The sequence below is a fragment of the Narcine bancroftii genome, chromosome 7 (genome assembly GCF_036971445.1).
Source record: "Narcine bancroftii isolate sNarBan1 chromosome 7, sNarBan1.hap1, whole genome shotgun sequence".
Lineage (NCBI taxonomy): Eukaryota > Metazoa > Chordata > Chondrichthyes > Torpediniformes > Narcinidae > Narcine > Narcine bancroftii.
Window position 1 is genome coordinate 198,512,176 of NC_091475.1, and position 27,831 is coordinate 198,540,006.

The window sequence follows — 27,831 nt, forward strand, 5'->3', positions numbered from 1 at the left end:
AAAACATCAACAGTGCCCTTCGGGCACCATAGCCAGAGATCCAGGAAGGCACTACCCTGTGGGATCGGGTAGTGTCCACTGTGAGGGTCCAGTACCCCATCCTCCTGGAGTGGGATCTACACCAGTGCCTGCAATGAGGTACGGTCATGAGGACACCCAGGTTATTAGAGAGTGGGTGCTAGTCAACGTCATCTACCAGGGAGTCTGCGACCGTAATTTTTTTAAAAGAAAATACCCAGGTGACCAGTGCCATAGCAGGATACCTGGACACCCGTGCGCTCTGTGTGGGATGCCATCACCCTCCTGGAAGGGCTAGAATACATGCAGTGGGGGGGGCTACACCCATGTCAGTAGGGCAGTGGTAAGGTCTGCAAACATGCAGCAGCTGTACTTGGATCTGCTGTGCATAGGGGTGGAGAGTGCCAGCATAGATAGGATCCCGACTGCTGCCATTTATGCCTTGTGGAAAGAGCTATGTTGGGGGAAATCTGGCTGGGGAAAACCTACAACCACCCTGGGATAAAACCTAGGGCTCCCCCTGCGGACACTGATGTGTTTCTCCTCCTCTTTCCCCCCCCCCCCCCACTCGAAACAGTCTCTCCTGCCCTCAAGGAGCTCAGAGACCTGCTGAGACAGGAACTGTCCCATCTGCGCCAGTAGGAACCCTCACCCATGGGATGGTAGACTCCCCAACCCCCCTCTTATAGAATGATGGCCAGGGCCCCCACCACATTGGTTCCATTGCCCACTCCTGCCCAGGTTACCTGAGGCCACAGTCTTAATAGTACCTTTATCTGAATGCATTCTTAGGATTAATGTTTTAAAGGCCCTTTATACTACCTCTGGCAAGTTGGGCCATGATTGGAGATGGGGGAAAAGGGGAACCAGTTGTTGTCCCCCCTCCCTCTCTCCAAGGTTGTCTGTAGCCTACAGTACAGATCCTGCAACAAGAAAACTTTCTTTTCCATTCCTCTCCATTTCAACTCACGAGCAATTTGCAGTTACTTGGGACAAGAGACGAGACACAATCCATAGTACAATCATAGAGTCAATTGCTCACCTCAGAGGCCTTTCATGTACTAATTTCCTTGGCCCCCCCCCCCCCAAAACTGCCAGGCAGGTATACCTTTTAAATTACACATCTCGCCAAGTGAGGTGGTTGCTGAATGGAACCTCTGGCAGAAGATCCAAGGGTGCAGAGTCCTGCTAGGCTTCTGGACAAAATCTCTGCTTGGAGCCGCTGCTCACTACAACCCATTCGATACTGGGACGTCGGCCAACAATTTCCTTAGGGTCGCTTATAATTTTGCTTGCACCTTTACAGAGTCACTGAACTAGCTACTGACTGACCAACAAGACAGTTTGTCATGTATTATGGAAAAAAAAACTCTCAGCAAGAAAACATCTGTTGCTATGGAAACATTGTCACTGGACATTCTAGCTTATCAAGCTTTTGTAATTGATTTTTTTAAAAATGGCACCCTTAGCTGTGGTATTTACTATGCATAATGTATCTAAACACACTAAGAGAACTAACATTTATAGGTGCATAATTGCAGTTTGTGGATGCAAAATTAGTTTGTAAGTTGACCGTCATTTGTAAGTTGACCACCCCAAACTCCCATTAACAGAAAAAACACCTCATGGGTTGGGGGCTGTGAGAGCCTTTATTTAAAAATACTAAATTGGCTAACTTTCCATCTCGACTCCTCCTGGCTATCATTACAGGGATCCAACCCAGGCACTTGGGGCATCCATTGAAAGGGAGCACGAGCAGGAACGAGATACTGGTGTCAAATGTCAGCCCAGAAAAACGGGCGCCCCAGGTACATTCGGGGTGTATACCTGTGGCCTGCATCCTGCCTCACCACAGGATAGCATTGTGACAATCATCTGGGTTCTGTGCGTAGGGAGCGTCAAGGCGCTGGATGAGGGCACCTGATGGATGACCATGAACTGCCTGTTCACAGACATTGGTGATAAGGGTGCTGACATTTGCCAGCCAAGCCAGAGAAACCAGGCATGTGAGTCAGTGACCAAACAAATTTCTTTATCTACCCTCCCTTCTGACACTGGGGAACAGCTCCTTCAGCACCCTGTCCCATTGGTAACACAGTGACCTTGTTTGGTGGTGGTGGGGGGGGCTGGTGAGGCATTGTCATTGAATTTGATTATGTGCCTTGTCTAGCATTCAGAAGGCACTTGTGTATAAATTGACCCACTTGATTAGTATTGATTTTTAAAATGTCTTTTTGTTTCTACTTATAACATATACACAAGAGTTATTGATTGGGTCATGATTGGTGAGTGGTGTGGCCTCTGAAGGATAGATTGTATTGGAAAGGGTTGTTGCCATCATGTAACAGCACTGCTCCCTACCCAGTTGGAGGACACACCAGCTGACGATCAAAATTTGGTTCCACCCCACCCATTAGTGAACACCTTGCCATTGACGATATGTAAATGACCTGGACTGGACTCGCCACCCTGCTTATACTTGCTCTTGGCTGCTGTAATTGGATTAACCTTCCTGGCACTGAACCTTTTACCTGCTAATGACCTGGGCTGGACCCTCCAGCACTATAAAGGTGTGTGTTCTTTATTTTCCCTCTTTACCAGCAAGGGACCATCCTGCTTCACTCCAGGCCTGGAAACGTGAAAGGGCACTGGAAAAACTTTGTAAGATGTGCACTTTTAAAAGGATTGGGAGCGTTTAATTAGTATCTCTTATAGCATAGAGCTGTGTCTGCAGTGAGTCGAGGGGGTGTGGGGCATTGTAGTGATTTTTACTTGATCATTGTATGTACCAGTTCATTTTTGTATGTGTGTATTTTGTTCCCATGCTATTTACCCCTCGTTCGTTATTGTCTGCTATTACTTTCCCATGACTGCTCTGTGTGTGTGTGCGTGTGTGCTGCATCTATTACCATTTCCTACACTTGCCTTCTGTAAATAAAATCCTTCCCTGCCAAAACTGTGTGTTCAGAGTCCTTGCCTTTGAGATCTACCAAACCTGTTTCCTCGCTCACAACAACCCCATCCTATCTGGAAAGTCGCGTCCAGGGGGATCACCATCATGCAGTCAAAAAGCATCGAGACGTGAAACTATGAAATTTGGAACCTGGAATGTATGAACTCTGACGTATAACCCAAAATCAGACCTACCAGAGAAAAGAACTGCCTTTGTTGCTCAGGAGCTCAAAAAAAATCAACTTTGACATTGTTGCTCTGAGTGAGACTCGCAAAGCTGGAAAAGGGCAACTAAAAGAAGAGAGGTCATTATAGCTTACTAGAAAGATCTTGATCCTGAATCCATGGAGTAGGTTTTGATACCCAAAATAGCCTAGTTCAGAAGCTGACAGAGCAACCACTGGGAATTAATGAACATCTCATGACTTTGCAAATCTAGTTCGTCAAGAACCAACATGCCACAATCCTCAGCACCTATGCTCCAACTATGGATGCTCAAGATGAACTTCTATGCCCAACTTGACGACGACCTTTCCTCTGTTCCCAACAACGACAAGATCATTCTCTTGGGAGACTTCAATGTCAGAGTTGGAAAAGATCGTAGGCTCTGGACTGGAATAATAAGCAGAGAAGGAGGTCAATGCTAATGGAACACTGCATTGTGTTCAAATGTGCTGAACACAACCTGGTCATTACAAATACCATATTTTGCCAGAAAAATAGGCCGGAAGTTTTCTGGCAGCATCCACACTCTAAACATTGGCGCCTCATTGACTACATAATGATCTCGGGACCAACGATGTACTGATAACAAGTGCTGGACAGACCATCAGCTCATCTCGTCCACCATGATAATGAAGGTTCAGCCCAAAATGAAACATCAAAATCAGAACACTATTAAGAAATTCATTATTTACTCTTTCAAGACATCAACCATGTTCAGAGGTTCCAACAATATCTTGAAGAACAACTGGCTCAACAAATCCCACTGTCTGTAGAAGAACACTGGAATCAATTGAAGAATGCTGTCATCATTTCCTTGCAAAGAAGAATTGGGTTCAGGACATTAAAAAAAATCCAGATTCGTTCGATGATAATGACAAATTACTCTCAACAACTCATCAATGAGAGGAAAAAACTCTCATCATCTTACAAAATGACCACCAATCAGCTACCAAAAGGAAATGCTAGCTAGAATGCAAGGCTGCAGTCCAGAAGAACACCTGAAACCTGAAAAATCAATGGTGGAAGAAGAAAGTTCAGGAAACCCAACAACTAGCAGATGCCAATGACATTCAAGGCTTTTTTTTAACGCAAATAAAGTTATTTTTGGCCTAACTATGGTCAAGCCCCTCTCAAAAGCAAAGATGGTTTAACCATCCTGAAGAACAATGCTGACAATTTTTGATTGAGGGAGCACTTTGAAGATCTTCTAAATCAAACTGTCTCATTTGACAGGAATATGATTAACAACACTACGAAACAACCCATTCTCAACTCCCTAAAGCAAAAGAAGTCAAGGGAGCCATCAAAACCTTGAAAACAATAAGGCCGCTGGACTCCATGGAGAGGTCTTCAAAATTGGAAGTAACCTGCTTCATTACCAACTGCATCAACTTCTCATCAAGATCTAGATAAATGAAGATGTACCAGAAGACTTTAGAGACAGAAGACAGAAGAAAAGGTGATCAATCCAAATGTGGAAATAATTGAGGAATTTCCCTGTTGGCAACAGCAGGAAAGATCCTCACCCGCATCATGAATAACTGGCTCAAGCCTTTCACCGAGATCCTTCCGGAGACATAAGCCGGTTTTAGACCATCAAGTGGAGTAATCAATATGATCTTCATAATGCAACAACTGCAAGAAAAATGTCAAGAACAACTTCAACCTTTATATGTGGCAAAGTCTTTAACTCAGTATCAAGGGAATTCCTGTGGATGTCCTGAAAAGTTCATTCGAATCCTGAGACTCCTCCATGAGGGCATGTTTGCCACTGTCATGGTCAGCGACACTAGCAGTAAACCTTTTTAAGTCAAATCCGGGATGTGTGATTGCCCCAATTTTGTTTATCATCAATCATCCACATAATCAAGGATGATCTACCCCCAGGAATCAAAATTGTCTACAGAACTGATGGCAGACTTTTCAATCTTGCCCATCTCCAGTCCAAAAACAAGACATCCGCAAGTTCCCACGTAGAGTTCCAATACGCAGATGACAACCGTGTTGCAGCTCTCCCAGAATACCACCTAATACAGTTTCTGATGGCCTTCAACTGTGCATATGTGAAACTTGGACTTCCTATCAATTCCAAGAGGACTCAAATCATCTACCAACCTTCACCAACTGAGACAAATCGGATAAAACCATCAATTCAACTTGGTGAAACAACCCCGTCGACCACTTCCTGTATCTTGGAAGTCACTTCTCTTGTTGACCATTTTCACGAGATCCAACATTGTTTTAAATGTGGTGGAACAGCTTTTGGACGTCTCTGAATAAGTCTTTTATGATTGTGACATTCGAATGGACTTCAAAATGTTAGTGTACAAAGCAGTAGTAAAAGAAGTGAACAGAAGAGATTCAAAGATGTCTTAAAATCCAACATGAAGAAATGTAATATTGACACCAACAATTGGGAAACCAATGCCAAGGATAGGAAGCTCTGGCAAACCATCATCTGTGAAGGAACAGCAACTTTCAAAGCCAACAGATGTGTAGAACTAGAAGGAAAAAAAGTAAATGGAAAGAGGAACAGCAACAACCAAAGCCTGATCTGCCATCTGGAACTGCCTGTCCTGAATGCGGAAGATCTTTCAAAGCCAAGATTGGACTCGTAAGCCACTTAAGATCCCATAAATAGATCAACAGAATGAAGTCCATCATCCTTGACCTCGGGGAGTAGCCACGCTGACGATGTGGCTGCAGATGTGTGCTAAATAACCAGTTTTGGTCATCACAAGCTGTTTTGTTTGTGAATAAGAGATTATTGTCTGCAAGCATGGTTGCCATGGCAACAGTGTTCTGTATGTTGGCCGTGTGACATTCATAAAGGTTTAAAATAGTTGCATTGCTATCTTGCTCGCAAGTTTTTGTGCCTTTCATGGTGATGGATACGGAAATAACATTTTGGTTAAATTACCATAAACTGATTATTAATTTCTGTGTTTGCAAAGGGCAGACTAAACTCTCCATGTAGCTCTGTGTCTTATCTTGCAAAATATTTTACCTCCAAAGAAACTAATTTGGATTGTTTCAAACACACTACTTTAATTGAATTAATTCCTTTGGCAGGTGATTAAATAATTACTAATTGATGGTCATGGATTGTTCGCCTTGTTGAAAACAAGGTTTGCAGGTTTATAATTAAGGGGTGGATCTTCAGTCCCTTTATTGTTCTGAGGATGCCAGATTGAAAACTCAGTAACTTGTGAGTCCTTTGCCAGTCATCTGCAATTCCTGACTGTTCACAAATTAAGACTTGAGTCAATTAAGTAAAGCGCAAAGCGAGTTAAATCTAGTCATTGTGCCCTCCTGCTAAAGGGAGTAGGAGAGGACTTTTTCAGCATTACCCTCCAATTTCTGACATAATGCCACTTCATATTATTTTCATATTATTAGTGAGCAAAGGGCTATTGCCCAGCATGGAGGAACATTTATTCTTCGAGTGAATTATGAAAGCATATTTTTCTCATCAGTAAAATCATGCACTTTGGCTGTGAAGTATTTGGAGAACTCCTCCTAAGATTGTCCATTCTTTTGTAATGGGCAGTCTTTTAGTAATATAATTTGACATGGGTCATTTGGTTAAATCGACAATGAATGTCCCACTTGAACAGAAAACATGACCAAGTTTTTGTCACTTGCTTCCCAGTAGATCAATGGAATATGTCTATTGCAGTGGTTCTCAACCTTTCTCCACTCACCTGAGGATACCGTAGGTGTAAGGGATTACTTAAGGGGATATGTGAAAGGGGGATAAAAGAAGGTTGAGAACCGATGGTCTATCGTGTCTCAGTCGTTGTGCTTATTGGAAAATGTTGCACTCTTCCACGTTTTTGACATTTCCTTTGTGTGAGAAAAGTAATTATTTTGCCTCAAAATGTTGTTTTACAGGAGTTTGGGGAGATGGGGAACTGCTCAGCTTTGTCTGTTTATACCATCACAGTACTAGAAACATAGAAACATAGATGATAGGAGCAGGAGTAGGTCATTCGACCCTTCGAGCCTGCTCCGCCATTCAACGAGATCATGACTGATCTTAAAGTTCAGTACCCTGTCCCCGCCTTCTCTCCGTAACCTTTAATACCCTTATACTGAAGAAATAGATCTAATTCCCTCTTAAATAGATTTAATGAACCTGCCTCTACTGTCCTCTGTGGCAATGAATTCCACAGATTCACCACCCTCTGGGTAAAGAAATTCCTCCTCATCTCGGTCCTAAATGGTTTGCCTATTATCCTCAAACTATGACCCCGGGTTCTGGATTTTCCCATCCTTGGAAACATCCCATCTGCAACCATTCTGTCCAGTCCTGCCAGAATTTTATATGTCTCTATGAGATCCCCTCTCAATCTTCTAAACTCCAGCGAATACAATCCCAATTTGCGCAATCTTTCCTCATAAGTCATTCCTGCCATTCCAGGTATCAGCCTGGTGAATTGCCTCTGCACTCCCTCCATTGCAAGAACATCCTTCCTTAGATCAGGTGACCAAAACTGCACACAATACTCCAGGTGGGGTCTCACCAAGGCCCTGTACAGCTGCAGTAAGGCATCCTTGTTCCTATACTCAAACCCTCTTGATATGAAGACCAACATACCATTTGCCTTTTTAACTGCCTGCTGTACCTGCATGCTCGCCTTCAGAGACTGGTGTACAAGTACCCCTAGGTCTCTCTGCACTTCCCCATCTCTTAATCTATTGCCATTCAAATAGTAATCTGCCCTCCGGTTTGTATTACCAAAGTGGATAACCTCACATTTATCCACATTGTAGTGCATTTGCCATGTATCTGCCCAGTCCCTCAATTGATCCAAATCACACTGGAGCTTCCTGACCCCCTCTTCCGTGCACACAACCCCTCCTAGCTTAGTGTCATCTGCAAATTTGGAGATATTACATCCAATCCCCTCATCCAGATCATTAATGTAAATTGTGAACAGCTGGGGTCCCAGTACAGATCCCTGTGACACCCCACTGGTCACCGCCTGCCACTCAGAAAACGAGCCATTTATCCCAACTCTCTGTCTTCTTCCTGCCAGCCAGTTCTCAGTCCACATCAATACTTTGCTCCCAATCCCATGAGCCTTGATTTTGGAAGCCAGTTGTTTGTGCGGAACCTTATCGAAGGCCTTTTGGAAGTCCAGGTACACCACATCCACTGGCTCTCCCCCATCTATTTTACCTGTCACCATCTCAAAGAATTCCAATAGATTTGTCAAGCACGATTTACCTTTTGTAAATCCATGTTGACTCCATCTGATCCCTTCTCTGCCAGTCATATGCTCCACTATTACATCCTTAATAATGGATTCCATCATTTTGCCCACTACTGACGTAAGGCTCACCGGCCTATAATTCCCTGCTTTTTCTCTACCCCCTTTTTAAACAGTGGGGTAACATTAGCTACCCTCCAATCCATGGGTACTGATCCTGAGTCTATTGAGTTCTTGAAAATAATTCTTATAGCATCTGCTATCTGAATGGCCACTTCCTTAAGTACCCTAGGATGTAGATTATCAGGCCCTTGGGATTTATCTGCCTTTGATCCCATCAATTTCCCCAAGACTATGTCCTTAGAGATTCTATTTATAAAGTTTGAGGTTCACCCTTCCAATTCTGAGTCAGATGGTCCACAGTTCTGGGGTGCTTTTATGATTATTATTTTGCTTATCTCAAGTTGTGTTGGGTGATATTCACCATTCATTGCCTTTACAGTGCCAGTGATCAGGACTGGGGATAAATTCTGCACTCTCTGTAGGGAGTTTCTATGTTATCCCGTGTCTATGTGGGTTTCCCCCGGGGACTCCAGTTTCCTCCCACCACTGGGGGGGGGTTAAAGGTTAATTGGGTAGCACAGACTCATGGGCCAAATGACCTGTTTCCATGCTGTATGCCGAACTTTTTTTTTGTTCCTTCCACCTCTTTTGAAAAGAAAAGTTTTGATGAAAGGTCCTCAACTTGAAAAGTTAACTCTGCTTCATTCTTTGTGGATGCTGCCCCTAACCTGAGTATTTATTTATAAATCATTTAGATGTCTTTGTGTGCATCATTGACTCTTGGCAGTTTTTTCCACTTGTAATGAGTGTTGGTTTGTAGTTGAAATCCATCTTATTCGAATTAAAATCACGCAGCCTTCAGTGGAAAAATTTAAAGAGCTAAAATGTCCTGCATCTGATGATACCAAGCTTCCACATTAACCAACTGACGAATGTCACAACCAGGGGAACAAGAAAATCTGATCTAATTTTATTGAATGGGCATAAAATTGACTGACCAGTTGGTTTTAAGATGCTTTAGTATGATTCTACACCCCTTTCACACTTGCATCCCATTAAATTGGCCATTCATTGTCCTAGGATAGGAATGGGGATTTGGCTTTTCACACTTGACACTGAACGCTTTCACGCTTGCAAGGAGCCATCCCTGGGTGTTAGGACTGTTCTACCTTTTACTGGTGACGCTATGGTGGATCTGCCCTAAATCTTGATCAGAGTATTGTGATCTTGTATTTGAATAAAATTAATCACGCCAAATTATAACATAATTAAGCTTAATGTGCAACACAGTCTGAGCCCTTCAGCCCCTGCTGTTGTGATGACCTATGTAAACCTTCATAAGGGACTGTTTGAAAGTGTTAGTAATAAATGGCAATAGCGGACAAGTTTTAAGCAGGATGTGAAAATTAGTAGTACTATCGCATACAATTTACAAATACCGTGAGGGGGGAAAAGCAATGGTGGGCCTGCCTTCCCAGAATTCCATGTGGCAGAGAAAGGGCTGTATGCCCAACTGTATATATGGAACATAGAGAGATTTCTCTGCTGCATGACATTCTGGGAATTCAGGTCGGCTTTTGCTTTTTTCCCCATAGTCTTTATAAATTTATGTGGTGTAGCGCTACCAATTTTCCCATGCTGTTTAAAAATGTTCCGCTATTACTATTTATTTCCTCTCTCTCGCGCGATCTCTCTCTCGCTCTCTTTCGCCCCCCCCCCCCCCACCACACCGTGACTTTCCAAGTATGAGCCCTTCAGCCCTGTTGTACTGAACTATATAAACCTTTATAAATTTTTAAAGCACCTGGGGGAAGTGATAGCAGAAATAAAACCATAGGCATACAGTGGAGTGTTACTGAAGCGAACAAACGAGACAAGCTCATTTTGCTCAAATGGGCTCATTTGCATTCAAAGTTTATTTTTCTTTCACGCGCTGCATTTTAAAGCCACCAGAAGATCCAGCCCCTTGCACCGGAAACCACGTCCATGTGATGCCACCGCACTGCACATGTGGGCCCGCAACCTCTGCCGGAGGAGACGAATGCGCGGTGCCACCTAAGATGTGGCTGCTCCGCTGACGTGCGCGTGACACACAGCCAGTTCACCTGACCATCAGTTACGTGCACTGCCACACGATTCCCCCCACCCTCCCGCACCCCCCCCCCCCCCACCAAAGAACAGGCACCAGTTTCTGTATTTTGCAGAACTTTTAATTTGAGGGGTCTACCCCTGCGCTTGGCCGACTGGGGTGAAACCGGCTGACGTAAGTCCAGGTGGGCCAGTTTCAAACAGTCAATGGTGAAAAGTCCCTCCCTACATCCAACGTCCAAAGTGAATGTAGAGCCGTTGTTGCGGATTACCTTGTAAAGTCCCTCATAAGGTCGTTGTAGGGGTGAGAGATGGGTACCCCTGCGGACAAACACAAACTCAGTGTGTTTTAAGTCTTTGGGTATGAAGGAGGGGCTCTGACCCTGGTGGGCGTGGTGCAAGATTGCTTAGCTTGTTGCGGAGCCGTTGGAGAACTGTGGCGCCTTCAGGTTCCTGGTCGCTTGTTCGCTGATGATGCTTGAAGGTCCTCTATCGAGACTGTACAGATCCCAAGAAGGACCCAGGGTAGCTCGTCCACCCAGTTGGGGCCGGTCAACTGGCCCATGAGGACCGATTTGAGGTACCTGTGAAAACATTCCACCAGGTCGTTGGATTGGGGGTGGTAGGCTGTTGGGTGGTGCAGTTTTGCGTTGACTAGGCGCGCCAATTCTGTCCGTTGGATGGAAGTGAACTGTGCACCTCTTTCTGTAGTCAAATGTGCAGGGATTCAAAAACGGGATATCCATGCGGACTACAGCTCTTGCTGATGGGTTCTGCCTCCAGCCATTTTGTAAACCAGTCGACGATGGTGAGGAGGTAGACTAATAGGGGCCCCACGATGTCGACATGTATATGTTCGGCTTGGTGTCTCGAACTGCTGGATAGGGGCCTTAGTGTGCTTGTGGATCTTGGCAGTCTGGAAGTGCATGCATGTTCTTGCCCACTCACTGACCTGCTTGTGAGGCCGTGCCATATAAGACGAGGCGACCATGCAGACCGTTGTCTTGATGGAGGGATGGGAAAGGCCATGGATTGAGTCAAAGGCCCACGGAGCGGGGATTACCAGATGAGGGTTCTCCGTGGACACATTGTAGAGTAGTGTCCTCTTGCTCTGCGTCAGTTGTACATCCTGGAGATGCAAGCCAGCGATGGCAGTGCGGAGAGCTCGAGTCTTTGCATTCATCTCTTGTGCCTGCGCAAGCTCTGTGTAGTCTAGCCCTGTACTAATGTTTGAATCGCAGACCTCAAGAGGACATCTGCCGTGATGTTGTCTCTACCAGAGAGTTGTCGGATGTCCGTGGTAAATTTGGAGATGTAGGCCATGTGGCGCTGCTGCTGGACTGACCAGGGCTCTGAAACTTTTGAAAAAGCAAATGTTAAAGGCGTATGGTTGGTGAATATTGTGAATGGCCTCCCTTCCAGGAAGTATCTGAAATTACGCACTGCAAGGTAAAGTGCCAGCAACTCCCTATCGATAGCACTGAATTTTAGTTCTGGTGGCCTCAAGTGGCAGCTGAAGAAAGCTAAGGGTTTCTAAGCTATTTGAGAACCCCGCTGATGGTGGTGGCAGATGCATCGACAGTGAGGACGGTAGGAACATCTGTCCTTGGGTGTACCAGTAATGAAGGATTGGCCAGAGCATCTTTTGTTTGTTGGAAAGCTACTGAGGCCTTGTCGTCCCATACTAGGTCTTTCTTTGTTGCGGCCATAATGGCGAAGAGTGGTCGCATGATCTTGGCGGCTACTGGAATGAAGCAGTTGTAAAAATTGACCATGCCCGCAAATACTTGCGGGTCTTTCATCATGGTCAGCCTGGCGAATCGTATCACTGTGGTTGGCAGGAGTGTTGCACCATCTCTGGTGATCCTGTGGCCCAGGAAATCAATGACCTCTAATCCAAATTGGCACTTAGCCGGGTTGACGGTGAGGCTGAAATCACTGAGGCGGGAGTACAACTGGTGCAGGTGGGAGGCGTATTCCTAGTGATCCCTGCTGGTGATGAGGATGTTGTTGAGCAGGAAATCCAAATCCTTGCCAACTGCGTCCATGAGACGCTGGAATGTCTGTGCCACATTCTTGAGACCAAAAAGCATGTGCTGGAACTTGGAGGCCAAAGGCGTGATTATGGCTGTCTTCTTGATGTTGTCGGGATGCACGGGGATCTGACAGAATCCCCGCACCAGGTCGACCTTTGAGAAAATTTGTTGGCTGTGAAGTCTTGAATGTGGGGGATAGCAATCTGGAATGGTGGTGTCATTAAGGTGTTTGTAGTCCCCGCTCAATTCCCAACTGCCGGTGGCTTTCTGGACCATATGTAACGGTGAGGGCTGTCGGATTTGCGGATGATGCCCAGTTCTTCCATCCATTTGAACTTCTTCCTTTGCCAGTTGTAGGTGTTGTGCATGGAGGGGAGAGCTCTGGGTGGTGATGTGGTGTTGAATGCCATGCTTCAGCTTGGCAGATGTGAATTGGGGCCTGGAGATTGGCGGGAACTCTGCCAAAATGTGGCTTTATTTAACGGTGGGGGCTGATACCAAGGCAAGTTGTGGGGCTGGCATTCAGCTTCCTCGAGTGGGAAGGCCTGGAAAGTTTACACGTGCACCAATCATTTGGCCTTTAGGTCGACTAGCAGGCTGTGTGCTCTCAGGAAGTCTTTGCCCAGGAGTGGTTTTTGTCCTGATCCAAGCTTGAAATCCCAGCGGAAAGTATCCTAGCCAGACTGCCACCCACTGTTTGCTGAAAGTCTCCTAGCCAGACTGCCATCAGCCATTTGCTGAAAGTCTTTATAGAGGTGTTGTTGGCTGCTTGTGGGGTCTTGTGCAGGTCTCGAGTGCTGTTGGTGTGATTACGCTGATCTTTACTCCTGTGTTGACGAGAAACTGTGGGCCGAGGATTTGTCTGTAACGTGGAGAAGCCTGTCCATGTGGCCAGCCACCAAAGCCATCAGCGGCATCTGGCCTGGGCGTTTCCCGGAAATGCGCAAGGCTGCCGACATTTACGAGCGTCCGCCCCCCCACCTCTGGTAGTAGAAACACCATTTTGTGTCCGCTTCCTCATGTGGTCTGCAGGGACATTGTTGGTCATAAGGCAGGGGGTGGATTTGCTTTGTGGCTCTGTTTGTGAGCGGGTCAACTGGCTGATGGTGCACTCGGTCTCTTGCTCGGTCTGCCAATGTATGTCTGCTTTGGCAGTGACATTTCTGGGTCGGCCAGCAGCAGCTAGATGTCGTTGGGCAGCTGTTCTAAAAACATAAGGCATGGTCTGTGGCCTTCTGCCAACAAGAGCATTTCATCCATGAGGACTGATGGTGTTCTGTCTCCCAGGCTGTCCAGGTGCATGAGCCTGGCTACCCTCATGTGTCTGGAGAACCCATGTGTGCTGATGAGCAGCAACTTCAGTGCGTTGTATTTACCCTCCTCTGGTGAGTTCTGTATGAGGTCGTCTACTCTGGCCACGGTCTCCTGATCCAAAGAGCCGATGACGTGATAGTATTCGGTGGACGTGGACATTTACCCCTCCATAAATCTTCGTCTGCGAAGCCAAGCCAAAGAAGATTCGGTGGAGTTGGAGGTGATTTGCTTTATCTCAAACAGCGTCTCCGCCTGTCCAAACCAGATGCGGGGGTGGAGTGTCCAGAAAGTAGGTAGTTTTAATGCCACGGTGGCCACTGCTGCAGCATCCATGCTGAGGGGCCCAGAGATGTCTGGCCCCATTGGGGACACCAATGTAGCGAAGTGAACAAACAAGATCAGCAGTCGGTGGGCTCGTCTGCACTCAGTTTATTTTTCTTTCGCGTGCTGCGTTTTAAGGCCACAGGAAGATTCCTACCCTTATGCCAGAAACTGTCCATGTGACACCATTGCGCTGCCCATGCACATGAGGGCCCAGAGCCACTGCCAGAGGAGATGAATGCGCCACGCCTTCTTTGATGCAGCTGCTCCAGTGATGCACACATGGAACAGGTTCGCCTGACCATCAATTACGTGCACTGCCACTGGGCCACAATTTATAAAGACGGTTGCAGAGCGAAGAAAGCAAGCAATGGTGGACCTGTCCTTCCAGAATTCTGTGCAGCAGAGAAAGGGTGGTGAGCACAGAGGGGTTTCTCTGCCAGACAGAAACCTGGGAGGGCAGTTCCGCCATCGCTTGATGTGTCACTCATACGTCACCAGTGGAGGATAGGCACCCCTGTTTCCCTTGATGCCTGGTGGTGAGTGTGAAAGGATGCAGAACCGGAGTTCCAGTGTAAACGGCAAAAATAGCTTCTTTAATCAGTTCATTGAACACCCAACTTACAGGATTTCCAGTGTGAAAAGGGCTTTGGATAGTGAATGCTGTAGCAGTCATGCTGGCGTGTTCACAAAAGTCTTCTAGTATATATATATAAAATTTTTGAAACTTCTTTTCCTTGTAGAGCTGATTTGTTTGGAAGATGGACCCATTGATTGCTTGCCAATATTGAATTAATATGTGCATATTCCGAGAATTTGTGGTAAGCTCCATATACTTACTTTAAAGACTTGCTATTTAATAAATAATGTTTTTTTAGGATCTTTGAGTGTTTCCTAAAACAGTATATAATCAGATTCATTATGTATTTTAGTAACTTAGATGTTTTTGTAGTGGGTGTTGGGAGAGAGGATTTAGATGGGGTTCTTTTGTAGTTTTTTTTAATATTTCAATCAACATGTATTTAATCAATAACTTCGTAACAATGGGATATGGTTTTTTTTATTTGTTACATACGTGTTGATCTTAAATAAAATATTCAAAAAAAGACTTGCTAATTAATGATACATTTGGCATGCTGAATGTAAACACTGAACCCCTTATTTGTCTTATAAGGACATGACAGGATGAAACGCAACAGACACCTGAGCAGTAGTGACAGTTCAGACAATGAGAGTAAGTAAGGTGACCTTGTGTTTCAGTGATCTGATTCTTGTGATGCCATAATGTATGGCTTTTATCTACTTAAGACTTCTTTGAATATTAAATCTATTTTTATTATCCCAGACAATTGTATGATTTGAGTTAGGATGTTCGTTTGGGTTCACCCATGAAGTAAATATTTTTTAAAATCTGCCCAAATCGAGCATTCAATTGTCATTCATTCAAGTGAGTGAAGCAATAATGTCGTTGTATGATGGTTTAATTTTTATTTAGAGATACAATACGTTAATAAGCCAGTCTGGCCCATGAGCTTGCACTTCCCAAGAATATCCGTGTGTGAGCAAATGTTGAAATGTTACCTTCTGGATTGGTGGAATTCCCCAAGTCCTGTGAGTTGCCAGTTATTTAAAACAGATTTTCATTGATCAAGCTGGTGATGGTGGCTGAAATATTGGGGGCCTTTAAGAGACTCTTAGACAGGGACATGGATGTAGGAAAAATAGAGGATTACAGGGTAGGGAAAGTTTAGTCTTTTAAGGAATAGTTTAGAAGTAACAAGAAGGGGAACAACTTTACTCAGAGTGGTGGCTGTGTGGAATGGCAGGGTCAATTTTGCATTTAAGGAAATATTGGATAGGTCTAGGGATGGAGGGTTATGAGCAGGGTACAGGTAGGTGGACTAGAGGAAAGTACTTAGTTCGGTCCGGACTAGAAGGGCCAAAATGGCCTGTTTCCGTGCTGTAATTTTCATATGATTATATATATGAAATGCTCTGGGATTAATGCTCATAGGAAGATGTGTCATCTTGAAAAGGCAAAGCCCTGCACCCTCCTGTGCTTTTTTTAAAAAAAAAAATCTGATGATTGAATTGTCGAGGCTGTGCTCATTTCTAGATGATCACCCAGGGAACACATCTGAGAAATAACTGTCCCTGTCACCATGTTAGAGGGGGGCATTAGGATGTTAAAAGGGGGCATAGTGCAAAGCTCAAACTCGCTTGGGGGGGGTGCTCTTACCATCACTTGTCCCTCCGATGTAGGTGTCGTATGCACTGCTTTACAGACGTCAAATGTCAGCTGCCAGTGGCGCTTGATGCACGCTAATGATGAGGAGTGTTGCTAGCGTGCGTCAAGCTAGTCGCTAGTGACAATGTCTGGCGAGCGATGGCCATAATCGCAATGCCCGCGGATGCCCCCTTGGCGTTGACTCTGGTTTTGGGTCTCATTTAGTCCAGGCCGGTAAGCAAAGAATTTTAGTGACTATGTATGGTATTTAAGGAACTGAATCCCTGAGTTCAATTTGCTAAATGCCATGCCAATGTTGTTTACTTGATTATATTACAGATTTTTAGATGAAGGGTTCTTATGTATGTATAACTGTGAGCTTTATATGATATGTCTTGTTACTTTTGTTATTTTCAATTCAAGGTGTTGTCACATAATGCAAACTTTGTTGAGAGCTCCAATGTTGTAGGGTTTCTATGTAAAAAAATAGGCAATTTCTGGTCTGTTGCATAGTTTTATGTCAAACCATCACATTATAACATATTTTGCTATTATAATATTTCAGTCTTCAGTTCAGACGGTCCGTTGTTAAACGTGTCCAACTGACCCAACATGTTCTCATTGTTGCTTTTGTGACTCCCTGCGTAGGTCCTTCAACATCATGGTCATCCCATTCCAAGTATCGAGGTGACAGGCATGGCTCAGCAAGTGGAAAGAAGAAGCCTGCTGAAGTTAGTAGTACTTAAATTTTAAAAATACTGAAGAAGAATACCATTAAGCATTCTTTGTTTAATGTTTTATTTAATTTTTCTCTATACATGTAGTTAATAAATGATTAACATATAACAGTAGAATTTTTAAAAAAATTGTAATCACTACATGATGGTTATAATCCCCCCTAATCCCTCCCCTCTCAAACCCCCACCGCCAAAGAAATTAATATATAAGAAAAATGTAACAGTAATATAAAGAAAAAGAAGAAAAAAACCGAAGGATTGCTTGGAGAATTGTCATCCAGCACAGGATTCCAACAGAATTTCTATATAATTAGAGAAGATTAACACAAGTCTCGAGGAACAGGAAGGACACTACTACGTATTTATTCCTAAAATTTGCATATATAGGAACCAAATTTGCAAAAATATACCATATTTAGTTCTCAAATTATATACAACTTTCTCCAAGAGAATGCAACTTTGAATATCTGCATTCCGTCTTCCCATACCCAAATGTGAATCTGATTTCCAGGTAACTGCAATACATTTTCTTGCCACCGCTAATGCAATTTTAACAAATTCTAATTGGTATGTTGATAATTTTGGGTCCTGTTCCTTCTATGCACAGCTGACACAAGTCTTTGGCTGTAGTGTCACTTGGCACCTCCAAAATGTGACTGCTGCCATCTTCGATAAATACCTTCATCACATACAAGCTTGGTTTCGCAGCAGTGGAAACTTCCAGCAGGCACTGAAGGACTCCCAATCTTAGGACTTGGAACAGATGATGCAGCCACTGCTTCAGCATCTTCTTTTGTGTCCCTGCTTTGTTGGGTGCTTGATTGAGGAACCTACTCCTCCTGTGTGCTGGCACTTGGAGCTGAAGTTATTTCTAAGTTCTCAAATTCTTGCAAAGGCTCCTGTGGTGGTGTTTCCTTTGGATCCATAGCTTCAACGGCAGTGGAGGTGCAATCAGGCCAGTCTCTCCCGAAGAACTCTGCTAACTCTCAGTCCAATGAATGAATGCATAACCCGAGCTCCTTTTTTAAAAAAATATATATATTTTAGTTTTCAGACTTACAAAATCTAATAAACAAAGCCATTCATGTACATATGCATGCCAAAGTCCGTATTTATCCCAACACCCTCTCCCCACCACCCCCGCCTCACCCACCCACCCACCACACCGAAAACCTTCCAAAAACTTATCTCGATCCCACTCATCATGGGACACACAGCCCCTATCACCTCTGGCCGTACTGGGATACTTTAACCTTATCCCTATTTAAAAGTGGGGGGGGGGAAGAATCAATCTATCTGAGTAGCAATGAACTGCAAGTATGTAAGGTTTCCTCCGTAGATTATATGTGATATTTCTCCAGGGGAATGCAACTCTGCATTTCCATATTCCATCGTGTGGTACTTAGCTGGGAGTTGGACTTCCATGAAACCGCTATACACTTTAAAAAATATTTTATTTAAAATATAAGCAACCATGATTACACCAATAATATAATACAAATATATCCTTAAATTTGTTTACACTTCGTGGCTACTGCCAAAGCGACCTTCATAAACAAAATTTGAAATTTGGTCAGTCTCAACTGTACTTCTCCAATGTCCCCCAAGAGGAATAGCTCCGGGTCTTGTGGAAAATCCACTCGTAATTTTTTTAGAATATCCCCAGGTCTTCCCAAAAAGCTTTCATGTTTGAGTACAGCCAAGTTCAATGGACAAAAGTTCCCACCTCCTCACCACATCTAAAACATATTTCTGAAATCTCAGACTTTGATCTGTGTAGTTTCTAGGGCGTAAGATACAACTGGTGCAGGAAGTTAGACTGCACCATCCTGTATCTGGCATTGACAATCCCCATCACACTGTTCAGATACAAGTCCTGCCACCATTCTTCATTAATTGTTTTATCCATGTCTGATTCCCATCTCTCCCTCGACCTCTGTAGGCCTGGTTTCGGACCCTCACTTTGGAATATGTAATACATCTTAGAAATAAATTTACACACATTCCCCTTTCAAATTAGAATCTCTTTGTCACTATATTCAGGTAGGGTCATTGCTGGTCCCAATTTTTCGCTCAAAAAAAGATCTTATTTGCAGATAGCGGAAGAATGTTCTGTTGGCCTTTCTATATTTCCCAATTAAAATAAATCTGGTTTTTGTGGAAATACAACACCTATAACCTGTTCTAAAAAATTCCCTCAGTCCACCCAAAAAGACATTACCTTGGGACATGACCAAGTTGAGTGCAAGAAAGTTCCCACCTCCTCACCATACCCAAAAATTGATCTGATAGATCTGATTTCATTCTACTCAATATTTTGTGATGCAAGGTATGACTGATGTTTTTTAAAAAAGCTATAAATGTAAGAAAATTCCTTGGAAAGGTAAGATTTCAGAGTCTGTGGAAAAGTTGATGTGGAAATATGAATTGGGAGGCCTACAGCTTCCTAATTTTAAGAATTTCTATCAAGTGGCCCAAATAAGATTTCAAATTTTTTTTGAGGAGAAGAAAATCCAGTATTTGCTTTAATAGAATTGGATAAAATAGGAGAGAAATTAGCAGAGGAATTTATATATAAATGGGATTCAAAATTAATAGTTCGTGTTAAAGAAACACCATTGCTGAAGCACTTGATTGATGTTTGGAATAAGATAAATGAAAAAATTGGAACGAGAGGAGGTCTATCGCCTAAGATGCCTCAGATTCAAAATTGTCTTACCCTTTTCAAAGGATAACCAATTTTTAAATATTTGATTTGGTAAAGGGATTAAAAATATTGAAGACTGTTATGAACAGGATCAAGTAATGCTGTTGAATAATTAAGTAATAAATATGGAATAATTAGTAACACTTTCTTGTTATTTTCATTTGAGAGGATAATTAAGGGAAAAGTTAGGTCCAGCTATGTAGTGAGGTGTAAACCCTCATAAGGAAAAGAAATATTAAGAAATTTTTTTCTGCAATCTATCTTTTATTACAAACAGGAACTCCAAAACATAAATCTAGACAGAGGTGGGAGTTAGATTTGAATATTATATTTGATGAGCAAAGATGGTCAGATCTCTATCAAGATTGTATGACCAATACCATTAATGTAAGATATAGATTCATTCAGTATAATTTTTTACATCAGTTCACATTCTTAATTGTGAAAACTAAAAAAAACTACTGGATTTTCACTCCATGAAGAATAGATCCTGAGCATTTTTCTTAATTCTGTGTGCATTCATGTAAGCAGCCCCAGACTTTATGGCATTGAGGTTCCTTCCTGAAGTGAAAATAAATTTGTATGAAAATTACAATTGTTTTTGAGTGATTTAACTTTTCACACACTAGTTCTAATAAATTATCAATACCATATTTTATTAACAAAAGTTTTTTGCAGTTTTGGAATTCTTTTTTAATACTATTGAAGGCTTAAGTTCAAAAATGAATGAAAATATCTTTCTACATCCAAATTAAGGATGGGAGCAGGCTCCTTTGCCCCTCAGGCCTGTTCTGCCATTTAGTGAGATGACGGCTAATCTAATTGTAACCTGAACTTTGCATTCCTAAACATAACAGTAACTTTTCACTTCTCCACTGATCAAATATCTGTCTATCTCTGCCCTAAACATTTTCAAAGCTTTCATCTTCCTTCACCCTTTGAGGAAGATCTTTCAACAGCTCACAACCATCGCTAAATTGGCCATTCAATGAACTGGTTAAAGAAACCACTTTTGCTGTTCACACTGGACCACTGTTAACTGGTTCTCTGGATCCTTTTACACTCACCACCCGGGGAGAGGGATGCCTATCTGGTGACATCTGAGTGATGCATCAAGTGATGGCGGACCTGTCTTTCCAGAATTCTGTGCAGCAGGGAAACCCTTTCATGCCCTTTCTCTGCTGCACTGAATTCTGGGAGGGCAAGTATGCCGTTGCTCGTGCCTCTGTCTCTCTCTCTCTCCCACTTCTCTGTCACTCACAGGCATCTATCCATCTATCCGATTGTTGTATGTATGCACTTCATTGTGTGTGTGCATGTATTTCATCCTGCTGCAACTTTCCCATGGAAATTACACGCCTTTGTTTTATTGCTGCTACCACTTTCCCACGGTCCTTTATAAATTTATAAAGGTTTATATAGTTTGGCACAACAACTGGCTGAAGGACTCATATTGTGCTGTAAATAATGTTTGATTATGTTATAATTAGGTATGATTAATTTTGCTTAAATAGATCATAATACATTAATCAGGATTTAGTAAATTGAATAAAAAGTTTAAACCTTTTTAATCTTTTGTTTCCTTCACGTTCCTGCACATGCATTAACGTCATCAAAGCGTCACTGTCCCTGGATGGTCCATGTCCCTTTCACACTGGACTAATCGGCACGCAGGCGTCAGATAACCCTGGGGATGATATACTCTATCTAGGTGGTCTATCCCTGGGGTGAGTTGACGCCTGCGTGCCAATTTTTAGCGCTCACACAGGCCCTTTAATCGATATATTGGCCATTAGTTACTCAAATAAGGTGCCAGTGTAAAAGGGGCTTCTCTCTCAAATGGGCTACTTTTTTTTTTAAAGTGTGACCCATAGTTGTAGATTCTCTCATGAGGAAACATCCTCTGTTTCATTCTCCTATGTCTTTTCCATTTGTGATTCTTACTGGAGTATTGAAACTAGTAAATTAGATTACTCATCAAATTTATCAATGAATTTTGTATACTGCAATGGTCAGCATTAGTAACATTCAGAAAGCGTCATTGAGCATTGTCATAAAGGAAATCAAGGGGTTTTTGTGTATTTATTTCTGAAGGAAAATGTGCTATATTCAGACATGCATTACTCTTGCCTTCCACTCTGGCTGATGGTTAGTTATGGTCTCTAATGGTACATTTATTCTACGTTTTATTTAACCACAAAATAATGTCCGAGAGCTCCCTTGCCTGTGAGAAACTGAATGAGAACCAGATTTGGACATGAACCAGATTCTTGTCATGGTGTAATGCAATACATGATCACCCAACATTATCCTTTAATGTTCGTTTTGTGGCGGGCCTGCTCTCTGGGCGTTGAGCGCAACCAAAAGCCAGCAGCCCACACCAGCAAGCTGGCAGGTGAATGGCAAGGGCAGCTTAAAGGCCAGCGACCCTAAAATGGTGCTGGCTTTGCTACGCAGGCAACAGACAGGAACAGCCTGCGAGGAAGAAGGGCATTGCTCTGCAGGAAAGAACCCGTGGGTGGGAAACCTGCTTTTGTTATGCATGTTTGATGTCAGCCAAGGGGGGGGAGGGGGTACGGTGGGAACAATGCAAGTATAAAAGTCGGGCCTGAGCCCTAATAAAACTCAGAGATTAACCTGAGTATACTATGTGCGTGTGTCTTTTGTACAGTTTAAATATTTTAAATTTGGTTTTGTAGGTATTCAGGAAGGATCTCATCAGTGCCATGAAGATTCCAGATTCACATCACGTGAACCAGGATGAATACTACCTTTTGGCTGATCAATGGAAACAAGAGTGGGAAAAAGGGGTGCAGGTTCCAGCTAGTCCAGAAACCATTCCAAATCCATCTGTCAGGTAAGAGGTATTTTACAATTTTTTTGTTTGAATATTACTAACTGCAAAAGTACAAATAGGGCAAGGCTGCTTTATTGTAGACGAGTAAGACAAATCTCATTTGTTTGCTGCACCGAGACTTGGCTAACAGAGAATGCACCAGACCCCGCTATCCAACCAGATGGTTTCGCCATTAATAGACTGGAACTTGGATTCTGGAAAAGGAAGAGAAGGCAGTGTGTGTTTTCTGATTGATATTGGGTGGTGTATGGACATTGGGGTTATGTCAACCTCCTGGTCTACTCCTTTAGAGCAAATCTGAATTCAATGCAGACCCACCTATCTACCCCGAGAGATCTCATCAGTGATTCTCTCCTGAGTTTATATCCCTCCCGATGTTGATTGCAAACAGGCACTTGTGGAGCTTTACGTGGTCAGTAAACAAGAGACAGCCTAATCCGATGGACTACAAATCTTAACCAGGCCTGTGTCAAAAGAAAAACCACCTAACTACTACCTATTGTACCACAGGTCCCTGCACACTCGAGCATTGCTACACCAAGATAAGGATGGCCTACAGTTCTTTCTTGGGACTGTATTTTGGCATCTGATCACCTGGCTGTGCACCTTCTGCCTTCATACAGACAAAGCCTAAAAAGAGAGACTCCAGAGAACATGACAACTAGAAGGTGGTCTCAGGAGGCTGAAGAATGGTAATGGGGCTTCCTCGAGTCAGCGGAATGGGCATTGTTCAAGAACTCAGCTGAGGGTTTGAATGATTACACCAGGGCTGTCACAGACTTTATCAAAACAGCTGTGGATGAGTCTGCCCCACCAAATTGTTCAGGGTTTTCTCCAATCGGAAGCCCTGGATGAACAATGAAGTTCAGAACCTGCTGAGAGCAAGGTTCCAGGTATTTAAGTCTGGAGATCCAAATCAATACAGATGGAGCAGGTATGACCTGCGAAAAGCTATCTCCCAGGCAAAGTGGAGATTCTGGATGAAAATGGAAACCAGGGATACCTGACAGCTATGGCAGGGCCTAAATGCCATAACCTGTTTTAAAAAAAAAAACCCAAATCCGGTGCAGTAGCAGATGGCAAAGCTTTGCTCCCAGAGGAACTCGATGTATCCTCTGCCTGATTTGACGACAGTAACCACATAGAATCACCCTTCCCACCCCATGTCCATGTTGATCCCATCCTGTGTGTATCTGAGGATGACGTGTCTTCAGGAGACTGAATCTGAGGAAAGCATCTAGCTTGACGGAGTATCTAGCCGAGTATTAAAAACCTGTGGTGGCCAACTTATCAATGTATTCACGGATATCTTCAGTATCTCTCTCCAGCAGTGTGTGGTACCTACTTGTTACAAACATACCAGTAAACACATCGAAATGCAGGAGGAACTCAGCTGGTCTTTTCAGCATCTACAGATCGCCGATGTTTCGGGTCCGAGTCAGTCTTCAAGGAAAATCAGAAAAGGCAGGAGCAGGATATATCAGAAAGTCCTAGAGTTCAAACAATGGGGGAGGAATCCAGACCAACAAAAGGTGTTCATTGGATATGATAAGGGACTAGGTGAAATTGATCCTTTCTGTGAGAAAGGAGGCAGGGGATGAACAGTGGGGGTGGGCGGTTAACGAAAGCCAGAGAAGTCAAAATTAATATCATCTGGTTGGAGGGTACCCAGTAGAAAGATGATGTATGGTTCCTCCAATTTACGAGTGGTCTCATTCTGGTAGTACATGAGATAGACATGTCGGCAAAGGAAAATTCAAATGGATGGTCACTGGGAGGTCCACTCTATTGCAGTGAAGAGAGTTGAAGTGCTGTCCCATTGTATTATATTGCATCTAATTAGCTGGTAGAGATTGATATATTGAAGATTTGATCAGTAATTTAGTTGGTTCTATTGTCTTCCAATTTTGTATTTCTGTTATCCTAAAATTCTGATCACTTGCACAGAAAGGCTTAAAAATGTGTGAAAATGCTTTTTATCATCATGGATTTGACTTCTGTGTTTGACTGTTTCAGGGTAATTGCAGAAAAAATGAAGGAGATTTTATTTACCAAACCACGGAAATATATTCGATGCTCCACCACTGAATCCACAGATCCTGGATATATTAACATGCTGGAACTTGCAGACGGTGTATGTCGCTATGACCTGGATGATGTGGACATTTACTGGTTGCAAGCAGCAAATGAGGAACTGAGAGAAATGGGTAAGTGTAGGCTGTTTTGTGCATTAATACAAATGCATTTGTTGACAATACAAGAAGCAATATATAGTTCGAGTTAATAATCTAGAATTTGAATGATTCGTGGTAAATCCAAGCAAAACTTGGTTTGAAAATTGAAGGGATTTATTGTTCTGAGGTCACAGATGTGGTATTGTAACAGGCCATCGCCACCTTGCGTCTAATATTTATAGGAAGTGGGGGGGGGGGTAACCCATGTTCTGGGCCTGAGCCCTTTGTCAATTTATGAGCAAAAAGTAGGCCGGTGGGGTGAGGAGAGAGGGTGGCCATTAGGCCAGAACAGGTTTTCAGTTCTCACCGGATACTCTGGATCGGATGCTTTTCTTGGATTCATTCTCCTGAAAACAGACGATACGTGGTCTTTGGATATTGATGGTAGAAAGTGGAGGATCATCAGGGGATGTGGGGCGTGCAGCAGTTCTTCCTTGTTCTGGTGGTCAAATCGGAATTGGAAGGCATTGAGCTCATCTGAGAGTGAAACTTTGCTCTCTCCTTTGTATCAGATTTGAATGAAATTTATTCAAATTTAAATAAAATTTGAATAAAATGTATGGTGGTGGTGGGGAGGGGGGAAAACAACTGAACAGTGTATTAGAATATTCTTTCTGAACATTTTTGATACAGGATGTAGTTTGATTCCTGAAAACACTATGGAGAGAACTATAGAAGCCCTCGAACGTCATTGCTATGAGAATATGAACCATGCCATCGAGACCGAGGAAGGACTAGGGATTGAGTACGATGAAGACGTAATCTGTGATGTGTGTCGGTCTCCTGACAGTGAAGAAGGGAATGAGATGGTCTTCTGTGACAGGTGTAATATCTGTGTTCATCAAGTAAGGATTTCATTTAAATCAAGATAGAAATAATAAAAGATTCAAATTCCAGTATTTATTATTTTTTTTTGTGATGTCTTTGCCAAATGTAAATAATACTGATTCAAAGCATTGATGCTTGTTTTGAAATCCATATGAGATTTTTGCCCACCCATCTGAAAGAATCTTAAGTTGAATCTTCATAATTTAAATGATATAACGTGCATGATTAGCTGGAACTAATGAATATTTAATTTCAGAATGAATGTAGAAGGAACCCCAGTTTCCAAGCAAAAATAAAGTTTTACCCATACAATCTTAAATAAATCCAATCAGGTTTCAACCGTAGAATCCTGAAGGTAAATTTATATATTTAATGTACTCAGAGTGGTGGCTGTGTGGAATGGCAGGGTCAATTTTGCATTTAAGGAAATATTGGATAGGTCTAGGGATGGAGGGTTATGAGCAGGGTACAGGTAGGTGGACTAGAGGAAAGTACTTAGTTCGGTCCGGACTAGAAGGGCCAAAATGGCCTGTTTTCGTGCTGTAATTTTCATATGATTATAGATATTATAATCGTAATTTTTAGGCTATTGGCTAACCCAGCATTTATTGCCCATACTTAGTTTGTGTAAATTTGGTAAACTTAATTCCTTGAAGTAAACTAGTTAGATTTTTATAATGTTCAGATATCTTATTTTGGATGCTTTGTCTACAGAACTAAAATTCCTAGATTATTGTTCAAGTTTCTGGATTATTTGCTCAGTCATTGTCGAGTTTTTCAAATTATAGATTGAGATCAGATTGATGAGAGTACGATGTTAATTTATGAGTACAATTGGATTTTGGAATGGAAAGTTAAAATTTATAGTTTCAGGCAAATTAAGATTTGTAGATTAGAAAACTCTTTAGTACATTTGATTGTCTATAGTTATAGTCCATTGTATAGGTCAGATTTTCTTTTTTCTTATATTCAGCGGATTAACACCAGTGTTTATCAGTCAATGACCCCCTTTGTTCATAAGATCTCTAGTTTCGAGTAGTAGTTAAATTATTAAAAACATGACAGGATTCCATAACTTGTAATTCCTACACACTTGAAGTCCTTCAAGTTATTGAGAGGATAAGCTCTCTTTATTTCTAGTGGACGGATGCATCAATATCTTATAAGATTGGTGCACAGAACGTTTCCTGCTGGGATCATTTATCAACACAAGGTTCAAATCCCTTGTTTTGGGGAAATTGAGTCAATTGTTAATGTTCCTTGATTCTGTAATATTCATTTCCCTTTTGTAAAGAATCCATAGAATGAAGCATGATGCACTGCTATTAATCATGACTTGTAGTCCCTAATTTGGGTGATTTGATTGCAGTTGCCCTACAGTTCATTGTCCAATAGGTAAGATTTAATTTAACACAGCATATTTAATTAAAGTGGTTTGGTTCATACTTAATATCCAGAAGGCACCTAAGGTTCCGAACTATAGTTGCAATGTATTTTTAACTTTGAACCATCCTTGAAATCTTTTTCAATTTGCAAGCTCCAAGCACTCTTCTTTTAATAATGATAAAATTAACTTCATTTAAATATGGCTGGCAACTCAAGGTTCTACTACTTTTGCATGTCAGTTCATTTGGAAGAATTAGCCTGAATCCTGAATGGGTCCGTTGCCTAATTCTCATCAGGCAGACCTCGGCTGGCAATTATAATTCCATTTGCAGGGAAGTACATTTGGAAGATGTGCACTTTTGCTATGAAATCACATCAGAGGAAAAGTGCATTGGCCAGTTAATCACAGGAGTGTTAGAATAGATGGCCAGAAGCCCCAAGTCTTAGGAAGCATCCTAAAGATAAAGGCGGAAGGTGGAGACAGGAATTGGAGACAAATGCCAGTTTGGGAAGTTGCCAGCTGTCAATAAAGAACATTTTACGATTAGGAATGCATTGTAGAAGCAAGAAATTTTTAAAGTTAACATTTGATTAATAGCCCGTTCATGAAAATCATAAATGT

At 42.6% G+C, this 27,831-nt stretch overlaps 1 protein-coding gene across 2 annotated transcripts in view; it reads left to right on the forward strand.

The window, feature by feature from the left end:
* jade3 (jade family PHD finger 3) overlaps positions 1 to 27,831 on the forward strand; it is a 71,527-nt gene that overhangs the window by 7,413 nt on the left and 36,283 nt on the right. For both annotated transcript variants that reach the window (XM_069891927.1, XM_069891928.1), the window contains exons 2-7: positions 14,977 to 15,054; positions 15,408 to 15,467; positions 17,109 to 17,191; positions 22,604 to 22,761; positions 24,778 to 24,968; positions 25,629 to 25,840. In XM_069891927.1, coding sequence (XP_069748028.1) covers positions 15,419 to 15,467; positions 17,109 to 17,191; positions 22,604 to 22,761; positions 24,778 to 24,968; positions 25,629 to 25,840 — 693 coding nt within the window. In that variant the 5' untranslated portion in view covers positions 14,977 to 15,054; positions 15,408 to 15,418. The remainder of the gene's footprint in view (positions 1 to 14,976; positions 15,055 to 15,407; positions 15,468 to 17,108; positions 17,192 to 22,603; positions 22,762 to 24,777; positions 24,969 to 25,628; positions 25,841 to 27,831) is intronic.